Source organism: Truncatella angustata (genome assembly GCF_020726525.1).
Source record: "Truncatella angustata strain MPI-SDFR-AT-0073 chromosome Unknown BKA67scaffold_8, whole genome shotgun sequence".
Taxonomy (NCBI): domain Eukaryota; kingdom Fungi; phylum Ascomycota; class Sordariomycetes; order Amphisphaeriales; family Sporocadaceae; genus Truncatella; species Truncatella angustata.
The window spans coordinates 954,423-967,295 of record NW_025763388.1 but is presented as its reverse complement, the minus strand read 5'-3'; the positions used below and the strand labels follow the sequence as shown (position 1 = coordinate 967,295).

Sequence of the window (12,873 nt, the reverse complement as noted above, 5' to 3'; positions counted from 1 at the left end):
GCAGGTGCACGAGCAGGTTGGCGATGTGTTCAATGCCAGCTAGCCAGATACCTACAATGGCAATGATCTGCTTGGTCTTATCCTTGTAACACGGGAGAGCGACGAGTGATCAAAGAGTGGTGGGTTAGGGATTACAGGCGTAATATAGTGGGCCTTTGGAGATCCCGGCGTGCAAAGAAAGTGTCAATTTGCCTTACTGCCTCGGCGCAAAATGAGTCTCGAGCACGTCAGCCAACCAGCATGTTTGTTGAGCATCAGAGTAGGCCATATTTCGCGATCAGCGTTTTGTACTACTATACTAGTAAGATAAAACCGAAAAAGGAAAGATAGATTGCTACTGTGCAACATTGCAATTCAAGCGCCGCAACCGAAAATGGTAATATACATGGAGTTTAAAACGGCGGAGGTCATCTGTATGTGCTTCAAAGCAGACAATTTTCCGGGGGTTGGAGAAAAGGTTGGAGATAAATGCGGAGAAAGTAGCAACAACATGCCGGCAACTTACCAAGACTAAAGTACAGTTTGTCTGCAGTTCGTGTTGTGCATCACAGACACCGGGTTTCAGGAGGGAATTCCTCTTTGCAGTATTGGGGTGTCGCAAGACTTTTTCTTCTTCCAGCTGCGCGTGAGTGCTAAGTTCCGAAGTCCGCGGTTCAACGGTTGTTGACAGACATGTGCTGCTGATCATTGACAGCCATGGAGCAACCCACTTCGAGCTGAATGCATGACTGCAGGATTTTGCGCCTCTTCCATCATTTGTTTTCACAAAAGTGAGGCCAAGGATGCCTGTTCATGCGGAGCACCTCGTCTTTACCATGGAGGCACACTGAAGCTTTCCCATAAGTCCTTGTTCATCCCGTCGCAGTCGCAGTCGCAGTCGCGTCATCACTGTCCTGCGGTTAAAGTAAAGTTGATGAGTGCATGGTGTTCAAACAACCCCTGATGAAAAGAATTGGAGACAACTATATGCCCCCGCACCCCCTCCCCCCCTTATGGGTTCTGCAACAAGCCATAGCCCACGAGTTCGTCGTTCTGCAAAGCTCGAGCTGCCGTATGTTCTACCCAATATGTTGCGGTAGAACATGATCCGCCCATGAGAGAACACGCCAGATGGAGAATGGAGGGTATGGTTGGATTTAACCATGCCAAGAACTGTTGCGCAACAATGAACCAACTACTTGCCTCCGGGAGGCAAGTCACGAGCCACGATGGCAGCCAGTCCTGCGAACTAGGGGAGGCGGTCTGGGTGTCAAGCGGCGGCGGTAGTCATGAATATGCAGACGGGAACTAGAGTAGACATCTGACAACCAGGATGGCGAACATAGACGAATAAGCCACGACTCCTAACTCTCATGTGCTCACAATGCTTTTTTGCATAGCAAAAATATGCAAAACTAGGGGAGTGCAAGACTTGGTTCCAGAGTCATGCGATTGCATATGGAGGATCATCATTGGACCGCCAACTAAGACCAACAGAGACACAGTGATTTCAGAATGGACAAGTCAACTGCACTGTACTTGGACACTGTATTTTCCAACAACGTGGTTTTCCACGCTTCGGTCTCGGTTGCCGCGAACTCTCTTCCACGAGACACATCTCAGGGTCTCATGTCCACCACGCGAGTCAGGATTGATGACGATACTCCAGTATGCTCATGACATTGTATTGTGGCACAAGTCGCCGCTTCTCTATGCCACCACATTTGTTTCCCATCTAATGATTCTGATTCCGAGGCTGTGGTATGCGAGAGACACTGGCGTGTGTTTCCGAGTTTCTAGAAGCGTGTTTAAATCTTGAGAAGTCTGGTCAATTTGTAGCACTTGTATGGACTGTCTTAACATGTAACGCCCAGGCCAAACTTAGCGCCCAGGAACCGTCAAGACGCCAGTTGTCATCGAATTTTGGTCAGCCTACAGAATCAAACTCAACAGGAATCGGTACCCGGCTCTCAGACATCTTGTAACATATCGTAATTTCAATAATTACCTTCATGGGTCAATGAGGTTTCTAGAATCGCCAGTGCCCTCATTAGCAGGGATGAGGGTCGAACCCTTGGTCTGATCGAAGCCTGGATCGGGCCGATCTACATGTGCTGGTTTGTAGTCAACCAACGAATCATGTCTCTTCGTTCCAACCCCAGATTTCCTTCTCCAGCGGGAAAATTAGCTCCGCGTATCTGGTCGCACTGCTGACTTACATGACTTCGCAATGGCGCTGCTCAAGGCTGCATGTTTTCAGCGAGGAGACAATACAAAGCTTGTCACCAACCACGCTTGTATAGGCTGGGTTTCGGTATCCGGTCTTTCTTGACTCTTAGCATTCAGGAACGTTACACGCAGTCCCACACTCTCACCCAAGTCTGTGAACACATACCGCCTACACCCCCTTCTGTGGTCACATGCTTGCGGGGGTGGTCTCCATACTCAAGATCGTCAAGCACTATGCACGGTCCAGAATAGCATCTAGACCTAATGACCTCTCCAGGATTTCTTACGCGATGGGTTCTGGGGTCCCATGAACTCGTGGACTTATCCCATGGTTATGGTGACAGTCGGCCAAACAACCATGATAGAAATTCGCCCGAAGCTAACACTGCTTATTGGACCTCACAATCATCTTGGTTGATCTCCTTTCATAGCCGTAGTGGGTCCATTAGCTGTTTCGTTGCTCACGATGGGTTTACTAGCGAGGGCGGCGTACATGACAGAGCGCGGCGTCTCTTGACTAAGATGTATGTGTGGTGGCTTGCTTCTGCCCAAGAGTTATAAAACCTGGGCTCTCCGGTTTCAAACATGTATCTACTGTATTTGCCACGAACTTTCTGTATGCTTCTATTGCTTATCTATCCAAGATGCGTCCGACCACGTTTCTCGTGGCTTTATTCAGCCTCATCGTCAGTATACATGCCTACTGGCTTGGTGACATACAGCGTAAGTCCAGGTAGACCGGGAAGATTGACCGTACTTCATACTGATGTAGATGAACAGATCAGGGCGTTGCACCCTTTGCTGGCTCGGGCTATGCAGTATTCCGAAATGTGAAGGACTACGGCGCCAAAGGTACGTGAACATTCAATACTACATGTTTTTTCGCTGCATAAAAACTCGTGCCGGGCTGCATCAAAGTATTCCGGCCTAATAACATGTGCTAATTACTGTAACAGGTGATGGAGTCACAGATGATACTGCTGCTATCAATGCTGCCATCACCGCTGGCGGAAATCGATGTGGAAAAGGTTGCGTAAGTAATTTATTATACAATTCAAAAGTTTACACGCCCCCGCCTTGTCATCCATATCTAACATACCCAGGCTTCCACAACCCAAACCCCAGCCGTTGTCTACTTTCCTGCAGGAACTTACTTGATATCTTCTTCCATTATTCCGTACTACTTCACCCAGCTCATCGGAGATGCCAGCTCGCCTCCTACGTTGAAGGCCACAAGCGGCTTCTCGGGCTTTGGTCTGATCGACGGCAACCCCTACTGGTCCGAAAACCTCAACTGGGTCTCCGTGAACGTCTTTTACCGTCAAGTGCGGAATTTCGTCATCGACACGACTAACATCGCGGCCGGCACAGCAGCAACTGGTATGCATTGGCCTACCTCGCAAGCTACCAGCTTGCAAAACATTGTTTTCAATATGCCAACTGCTTCCGGCGTTGTACACGTTGGTCTATTCATTGAGAGTGGTATGCATCAGAGGATCCTTTCGTCATGTGCGTCGTTCTAAACTCGTTCAGGCTCAGGAGGTTTTATGAGTGATCTGACCTTCAATGGTGGTGCCACGGGAGCTTCTATGGGCAACCAACAATACACCATGAGAAACCTTGTCTTCAACAACTGTGGAACTGGTGAGTTGATAGCGTTGAAATGTCATATACTCAACTGACAGATTCATAGCCATAATCCAGCTATGGAACTGGGGTTGGACTTACATTAACCTGTCGATCAACAATTGTGGTAAAGGTATTGACATTTCGGCCGGCGGTTCTTCTGCTCAGAATGTCGGATCCATCACCGTCATCGATAGTACTTTTGTCAACACGCCCGTCGGTATCATTACAGCTTACACGTCGTCCTCACAGCCCGCTACCGCTGGTAGCATTGTGCTGGAGAACGTCATTCTCCAGAATGTACCCGTCGCAGTTCAAGGTCCTAGCGGCACTGTGCTCTCAGGTGGTACCGCAACCATCACGGCTTGGAGTGAGGGACACAGATATACTCCCAGTGGCCCGCAGAGCGCCCTAGGAGCCAGTATGTAGCAGTCCCAGATGATTGAACTTTTGTGTACTGACCGTCCTACAAGTCACACCCAACTCAAGACCATCAGCCCTTCTGGGTAGCAACGGCAGATACTATCAACGCTCAAAGCCCCAGTACGAAACCCTTGCAGCATCATCCTTTGTCAGCGTTCGTAGCGCTGGAGCCAGAGGTGACGCGTCTACAGATGATGTAAGAAGGCACATGTAAGATCCTTTCGTTGGTTCGGGCCTAATCTAACCCTTTTGTAAAGACCGCAGCTATCCAGTCCGCGATCAACAGCGCTGCCTCTGCTGGCAAGATCGTCTTCATCGACTTTGGTCTCTACCGTCTCACCTCACCTATTGTCATCCCACCTGGCTCCAAGATCGTAGGTGAGGGTTATCCAGTTCTGCTGGCCTCCGGCTCGTACTGGTCTGATATCAACACCCCTAAACCGGTGATCCAAATCGGGTCGACCTCAGGCCAATCCGGCGCTGTTGAGCTCTCGGACTTCATCGTTGGCACGCAGGGGTCTACTCCCGGCGCTGTGTTGATCGAGTTCAACCTCGCGTCCCCATCGGGCTCGCCCTCAGGCATGTGGGACGTACATACGCGCATCGGCGGGTTCGCGGGCTCGCAGCTTCAAGTGGCACAATGTCTCAAGAATCCCGGCTCCTCTGCCGTCGTGTCCTCTTGCATCGCGGCGTACATGAGCATGCACGTCACAGCCTCCGCATCGGGTCTGTATATGGAGAACACCTGGCTATGGACCGCGGACCATGACATCGAAGACGCCTCGAATACCCAAACCACCATCTACGCGGGTCGAGGTCTGTACATTGAGTCGCGCAACGGCCCTGTCTGGTTGGTGGGCACTGCGGTCGAACATCATGTCTTGTACAACTACCAGATCGCCAACAGCAAGAACATCTTTGCGTCTGAGTTGCAGACCGAGACGCCTTACTTCATGCCAACCCCGAATGCGCTGGTACCGTTCCCAGTTAACACGGCGCTAAGGGATCCAAACTTTAGTACGAGCTGCTCGGGTGTTTCTGGAAATTGTGCTGCATCCTGGGGGTTGAGGATCCTAGATTCGAGCGATGTCCTTGTTTACGGCGCGGGGCATTACAGTTTCTTCTCGTCGTATTCGACCAGTAAGTTCTCCTCCGTTTCTTTTCTTGCATCCTTGTTAGAGCTTAAATGGTGCTAACTGGTTGAAAATAGCTTGTTCAACTGTCGCGGCGGGCGAGAACTGTCAGTCACGAATTGTTTCCCTAGAGGGCTCCATTAGCAATGTGAATATCTACAATCTCAATACCATCGGCTCGCTGAGCATGATCAGCAGGGATGGTACGAGCTTGGCTAGCTGGGCAGATAACGTGAACACATTCGCGGCGAATATCGCAGTATTCAAGAGTGGTTGACAGGATGAGGGTAGACCAGAAAATCCAGATATTATAAGTGGAGACCGTGAATTATAGGGTGCCGAGCAGCGGAAGCATACTACATAACTACCCCCAAGTCGAATATATTAAAGTTGTAGAAAGCTTTTGCATGACAAAGAACGCGATGACTAGAAAATCCCAGTCGTTGGATGTATCGACAAGTGGCACCACTTATCTGCGCAATCTTATTGCTTTCCAGTGATTGCTGTGGCAACGAGCCTAGGAAAATTTTGCACATCAAGCATGGTGATTAGACCAGACATCGCAAGAGGCGGAATCTGGGTGTTCCTTCCTCACTGCGATCCGCAAGGGATCGCAAGCAACGAAAAACAAGATAAAAGACCATCAGACTTCCACCACTACCCACCCCGGCGACGCGCCACAAGGACGAACGAAGCTGATCGGGGTCGAGATCATCACCACTCTCTGTACAGTTCCGAAGAACCGCCACCCTTGCGGGCAGAGCGAGAGTAAACGGCAGCAGAAGCTACCATAGGATAGATATTCACTCTAGGGTAGCGGGGATATCGTTCATCAACTGGCGTAGGTTCTGCAGCTTGATTGAGAAATCAAGAGCAAAGGACGACTACTATAGAAATGATTCTCTGTGGAGGGAAAGGTCAGCATTTGCGCCGAAGACGGTAGCAGACTTGTGAAGTTTTGCTTCGCAAGTATGGGGGTGCTTACATGAAGTATTGTCGACATGAAGAAGAAAGGGAAAAAAATTTACGAGGGCAGCATCACTATACTTATAATCATATTGGTAGTGGGGCAATTCTGCCCTGCAAGTTTGCAAGTGCCGGGCGGTAGCTGTAGAAGCCTTTACCGCCTAAGAGCGCTAATATCAACTGGGCTGGCCACAAGCATGGACCACTAACTCCGCCGAAGCTTGCGCACTAGGCATTGGATCCGAGTCCTGTACCAAAGATTTTCCACCAGAAATACGGATCTATACATCTAAGGTTAGTGTAAATAAATAGTGTTATGAACCGAGCATATGATACTTCATGCGCAGATATGGTTGGGACTAATTTCAAGGTGATTTACAAGGTTGATGTCTACGATCAATTTTGAGGTGAATGCCGTATAATTCTTACCTTAATCGATTGTTCCATGATGAGTACGATACTAGCTGTTGCATCTCCTTTTACAACCTCCCTCTCTCGTTGACCAATCTTCTGGATTTTTCTCACAACGCAATTGTCTAACTTAAGCGGATCGTGAATGGGCCACTCGGTTCTGATTATCGTTGTGTGGTTTCTGTTAGTTAGTTGACTATAATCCGTACTTAGGTAAGGAGCTACGAAATTATTTTGTTTAACCAGTGATCTATGGTGAGGACTCCATACTAGCCAAGTCTTATCCTTGAACGCCATTTCGAAGTTGTCTCAAATTGGAAATTTATTGTTGGAACCTCCCGAAAGTGTCCCTTGATAGAGTTGTCACAGTCTGACGTAATGACTTGCCATTCACCATACAATGTAATCAAGAGTTATCGGCAGCTAAACGTTGCCCCACAGCACGCGACTATCACGACAATCAGATGATTCTCAATCTGTTAAAACCTTCATCGTCACGAATGGCACAGCATAGCACGAGGAGCCCGAAAGACGCAGTAACTTCCAAGATGGTAACTTCAAAGCTCCGTGACCAGCTGCACAAAGATGGCTTCGTGATAGTTCCCCGGATCCTCAGCCCGGCGCAGCTCTCCCATCTCCGCAACGCGGCTTCTCAAGCTACTGCCCGCGCACGTGAGGGCGGCTGGCCACACATCCGCACCGTGGGGAAGCAATTCCCACCATGGCCGTCTACACCGGGTCCCGAAGGCATCTGGGGCGTGCAAGGCCTGTTGAACCCGGATCTGCCAGAACACCAGGTCTTCACGGAGAACTACTTTAGTGATGGCATCCTGGACATCGCCAAGGAGCTTATGGAGTGCGGAGATGACGATTTGGTCATGGAGCTCTTCAATATGTTGGTGAGGCCCGAGAAGGATTTCGAGCTCAGGTGGCATCGTGATGATATCCCGGCCACTGCGACGCCGGGGGAGGAGATGCAAAGACTCGGAGAGCCAGAGTGGCATACGCAGTGGAATCTAGCATTGTACGACGACGACAGTCTGATAGCGGTACCTGGATCGCATGCGAGAGCGAGGACTGGCGAGGAAAGGGATGTAGGTCCGTTCGAGAAGGACATGCCGGGGCAAAAGGTCGTGCATCTGGACGCTGGAGATGTAGTTTTCTACAATAACAACATCCTGCACAGGGGCGTGTACGACTCGTCAAAGGAAAGGATGAGTCTTCACGGCTCTGTAGGCCATGCAGGCGGTAGCCAGCTGAGGGCAAGGAATGTTTTGCAACATGGCGTTGGGAAGTGGGTGGATCGGTGCGATTTCAGTTCGCTAAGTGGCAAGGAACGGACTCGAGCTGAGGCGATGAAACAAAGACTGGTCAAACTTGGCACCGAGAGCGGCGATGTCGGATATTCGCATCAGGACTGAAGTTCTAGATACCAGAGATCCTGGTCACTTTTCAATGGGTTTATCTACAATCACTAAAAAAGTTATATGGGCCCGCAAACCGTGTTTTGATACGACCAACAAGCTAATATTTCGTGTTTGTTACTTCTTCCTTGCTATTTCCTTTTGAATTACAACATTTTGGTATGGAGTCTTTTAAGACATTTTACCATACTGGCATAATTTGAAGTACTTCAGCGGCGAGGTCTAGGAGTGCGGGGAATTGTTTTATGACAAGCAGGTGAGAATATGGAATATACGAAGAAATGTACTTTAAACGAATGGTGTGCCTGAAATCTGGTTCACGTCAACCCTGTGATGCTTAGACACTCCGACTTATGTGTGTTTTACACGATAGGTTTAAGCACGCCTTCTGTCTCGTTCGTTAACTACTTATGCTGAGATTTTAGTGGGAACCATAGTTGAGTCCATGAGCAAGGCTGCGTCTGGTACGGCGATTAACTATGGGGGCTATCCTATTGGTTACCGAACTGGCAGTTTTTAAACGTGAGATCATGTGTTGTAATGTAGGATTCAATTACAGCATTGTTTTGTCATTACCCGGAAACTTTCTTTCTATGCCTTATTCTCATAACACATCTCATAACACATTTTCAATTATACCAACAAACTCATTAGCTCACTGGTAGTGTTGCAATGGACTTGCTAATGCGGCCCACGAGTCTTGGCGATTCAGCTTGGCTTGTGTGGAGGATACGACAAAGCAAAGTACAAATTAACTTATGATCTATATCAACGTCATATAATGCTAGCTCATTAAGCGTAACGGTTTGTGAATTGTTTCAAACAACTTTAAACGCCTCGCGGGGCTGCCACCTCATGCGTAGGGCTGCTTACGAGTTGCACATTCTGAATGGCCACCGGGCCGAAAAATGATAATGATTCTTGCTTCTTACATCAGATCGTGTACTCGGAACCACGGTTCGACATGTCGCGGGTCGCCAGTCGCCTATTCACATCTTAGCTAGGCTGACTGTGTGTGTGTGTGTGTGTGTGTGTGTGTGTGTGTTTTTCTATGCAACAAGCCAACAGTCCATTTGTTTAGATTGAGGAAATAGTCACACTAGTGATCCACTCCATTAGGTCATATGCATGACATCTGTAACAAGAAGCGCAATATGATCATTCATACCTGAAATATAGCACGGCAGGAACAGATACTGTCTGGGTCTAATCAGTTCCGTTGTTAAAGGTAATCACCGAACTTCTCTTGGGTCTGTAGAGAAAGCCTTCTCATGTCGTGTCGCAATTCAAAGACAATTTTCCCTCAGATCGGGCATTCTGATGCTATTTCGTGGTACTATACACGCCGCTTTCACCTTAGAGCAACACCAGTGTACGTCTCTGAGACTTTTCCAGAGATGATTATTGTTTTGTGGCTCTCCTACCTCGTGTGACACTGGTGGTGGCTTTAATGCTATATCCAACCAAGTGCTTACTCTCGTGTCTAACTATATACCAGAGGAGCGAAGCTGCGCATATCTCTCCAATATTTGGAAGCGTTTAGCAACGTAGTATCTTGTTACGGGGAGCTTGAGCGCCGTGGCTGCAGACCAGCAAGGGCTTGTATACATCAGGTGGAAGCTCTTGATTCTGACCGCTTAGAGAGCTTCTTGCTCGTCATAAATATGATGCTATACGCTAAATGACCACAAAGTGCTGACGATACGACAACGCCTCTCAGCAGGTATCACATCTTCATGGGGTAGGACCACAACACTCGAAGTTATCTTGACACTTCCTCCAAGATCGAATGGCTATAAAAGGCCAAATCCCCGAGCATTTATTGTTTCATTCATCCAGAACAGTTCAAGAACAACACGAGACTCTCAAACCGCTTACCAAAGCCTCTCAGGGCAGTCCAACGTTAGAACCCAAAATGCAGTTCACAACCAGCCTCATTGCTCTTCTTGCTGCAGCCAGCGCCAGCGCCATGCCTGGCTCCAGCAATCTGCTCCAAGCCCGCCAGGCAGTCTGCACAGTCACTGTGCAGTTCTTCAACGGCGGCTGCAATGGAACTCCGGTCGGGCTTCCCCAGATATTCGCCCAAAGCACCAGTGGGGGATGTATCAATATCAGTGGTACAGCCCCGCGAGGAGCGCCGGATTTTGCCGTGCTACAGAACAATGCTACAGTCGACGGTAAGTGTGATCTTTCTCGTCTTCACACCTCCATCCACCTCTCTGTTCCCTATTCTGGTGTATATAGCTTGAGGCCACACCTCATGGTGTCAAGCTACTAAATACTCCATGAAACATCTAGCTAACATGGGCATAGTCCGTCTGTATGCCAACGATGTTTGCGATGAGAACGACCCTTTCCTCGGCCATGTCGACATTCGCCGCGGTACTACATTTGACTGTTCTCACCTGGAGAGAGGCGTCCAATCCATCAGGTGGCTGGTGTAGTGGCATAGGTCAGAAGATATGGGGCTTTATGACGCTCTAGAGGAAATGACCTCACGGTCGGTGGTGGCAAAGGAGGAATATTTCCTTGACGTATTGTTTGCTGTGCTTCAATGCTTGTATCCTACGCTCGTTTACATACGTAACTTAAAAAAAAATCTGCCCGGGTAAATGCTTTTCTCGGTGATCCTGTCTAGTGGTGCATACAAATGTTCATAGAGCGTACGTCAGAGTTCTAGGGGGCTATTTCTAGTTTAGTGTGGAATAACCTCAAGGTAAACTAGATCTGATAGGTCTTTGAAAAGATATGCAACAGTAGAATATAAGATACGATCGGCTGTTTCGAGCCAGACCAGTAGACGGAAGAGTTTGTACGACTTGATGAATTCGTCATTAGCTTGACAATAAAACCAATTGTTGGTGATGTATACATCCAAAGCAGTATTAGACTTGGTATCGACAACAATATCTAAACCCCTGCGAGTTAATACTTGTACAGGCGGAATTGACCCCAATAAGAGAATTGCGTTCGGCAACTATCCTTGCCCTATATTCAGCAGTCCAATGCGCCAAACGCCATTATAAGCCATATCCTGCAATCGACCAACGATTCTGCGGGATCTTCATGTCCCATGATCCGTACTCGTCCACATCCATTATTTTATAGTTTCGTCCCGTCGTCCCGATTGCCTCATAACGCGCCAGAATCTTTCATGTTCTGTGCCCGCGTCTGACCCTTGACGTAATCGCTCAGCCTCATCTCATTACTTTCATCCGCTGTGTGCCCCGTCATAAATCTCGACGACTCACCAGGCACATACGGTGGCGGCGCTGACATGCTGGTATGCGCAAGCGCTTGATGTCTCGGATTCCTGTATCCATCGGTGATCATAGCCTCCTCAGCCGCGCTCTCGATACTATCCCCAGTATTATTCTGCTCTATCAGCAGGCTCTGGCGCGCTGGATCGTTGTGCGACGCTGTGAAGGCCGTATTAATGGTCAGCGGCGATATTGGCATCATAACCCGTCGCTGTTGCTGTTGTTGAGATGCGGCGACTTGATCGCGCAACGACTGTCGACTGGCGAATGATCTCGGGGACCGCGGAGATGTGATGGATTCTTGCCGAGGTGAGGACACTTGCCGCGGCGACGATGGAGCGGATGATTGGCGAACGAGCGAGGATCGTGTTCGCGAAACTTTGGACTGGAGTCGGAACAGCTCGTTCGCGGTCGCGAGGCGCTCGTCGAGTTTCCTTTGAAACGAGACGTGGGCGATCTTTAGGACACCCATAGCGACTGTTGCCATGTACGAGAAGCTGCAACTGATCAGATTGTGGGGACACGTGAACATATGCAGTATCTCATCGCTTACAGCAGGGCAATAGTGATGAAATAATATCCCCTCTCAAGACTGCAGAAACGGTCAAGCTGCCCCTTCTTATCTCCGGACCCGAAGCGAATCGTGTCATAACCTTGTTGCGGTTTGTCAGGAGCATCGTCAGATTCATCTGAATCATGATTAGCCTTTGGCGCAATTCTAGGATGGGTAAGAGGTGGTCTTACAGTCGCTTCTCGTCATTCCTGCGCAGTTTGCAGGTACACCGGTGCGTGCAATGATACTGAACAAACCAATCGTCAGGCCAGTGAATAAGATATCTCCAACCACGAAAACGAATGTAATCGTGTCCTTCGACTTCAGGTGCCGCCGACCAGTATGTTGCACTAACAGCACGATCGCCGTATAGACTAATGTAACACACGTCTAGCCTATCATTAACTGTCTGTACCTCAAGACCGACGCAGCCTGTGATACTACTGACCATGATTTCTAGCGCGAGCATAGTGCTCGATAGGCCCAGCCTGTTCACGTGAATATACACCAGCAGAAAGCCATTAAGTATAGCAGAGATCAAGGTCCCCAGGACCTGCAGTGATCTGACCACTACCAGATATGAGGATGTACCCCATTTCGCCATCTTTATTGTGAAGGCTATAGGAAAGCGATAAAGCAAACGAGTGTTTCGTTTACCTAAGCATTTGGCAAAGACGGGGAAGAAGATCGAAACTTGGGATGAAGAAACGAAACAAGCAAGCAATTGGTAAAGAAAAGAACGGACGCCGAGTAAAGGCCCCGTCTAAGAGTGATGTTCCTTGTCAGACGCAGGAGATCTAGGTAGCGCTGAGCGGTCGGAAGAATGGGAACGGGGCAGTGCTCTTCAGCTGCAACATGCGTGCAGCGAA

The 12,873-nt window shown here is 48.9% G+C and overlaps 4 protein-coding genes across 4 annotated transcripts; 3 read left to right on the top strand and 1 right to left on the bottom strand.

The window, feature by feature from the left end:
* Positions 1-2,852: 2,852 nt before the first annotated feature.
* On the top strand, positions 2,853-5,667 carry BKA67DRAFT_539457 (pectate lyase superfamily protein-domain-containing protein; the record flags this gene model as incomplete). The annotated part of the gene is made up of 9 exons (XM_046100636.1): positions 2,853-2,931; positions 2,989-3,060; positions 3,165-3,241; positions 3,312-3,690; positions 3,742-3,852; positions 3,902-4,255; positions 4,308-4,453; positions 4,515-5,397; positions 5,468-5,667. 9 exons carry the CDS (start codon positions 2,853-2,855, stop codon positions 5,665-5,667), a joined length of 2,301 nt encoding a protein of 766 aa, XP_045954118.1.
* Positions 5,668-7,077: 1,410 nt separating this feature from the next.
* BKA67DRAFT_578023 (phytanoyl-CoA dioxygenase family protein) lies at positions 7,078-8,572 on the top strand. The gene has a single exon (XM_046103670.1). It carries the CDS (start codon positions 7,232-7,234, stop codon positions 8,186-8,188), a length of 957 nt encoding a protein of 318 aa, XP_045954117.1. The 5' UTR covers positions 7,078-7,231; the 3' UTR covers positions 8,189-8,572.
* Positions 8,573-10,106: 1,534 nt separating this feature from the next.
* On the top strand, positions 10,107-10,779 carry BKA67DRAFT_694632 (uncharacterized protein; the record flags this gene model as incomplete). The annotated part of the gene is made up of 2 exons (XM_046109276.1): positions 10,107-10,368; positions 10,505-10,779. 2 exons carry the CDS (start codon positions 10,107-10,109, stop codon positions 10,633-10,635), a joined length of 393 nt encoding a protein of 130 aa, XP_045954116.1. The 3' UTR covers positions 10,636-10,779.
* A 491-nt stretch (positions 10,780-11,270) lies between these two features.
* Positions 11,271-12,804, bottom strand: BKA67DRAFT_392347 (uncharacterized protein). The gene is made up of 4 exons (XM_046096632.1): positions 12,453-12,804; positions 12,196-12,394; positions 12,005-12,140; positions 11,271-11,948 (listed from the first exon to the last, which is right to left on the bottom strand). Exons 1-4 carry the CDS (start codon positions 12,606-12,608, stop codon positions 11,324-11,326), a joined length of 1,116 nt encoding a protein of 371 aa, XP_045954115.1. The 5' UTR covers positions 12,609-12,804; the 3' UTR covers positions 11,271-11,323.
* Positions 12,805-12,873: the final 69 nt, after the last annotated feature.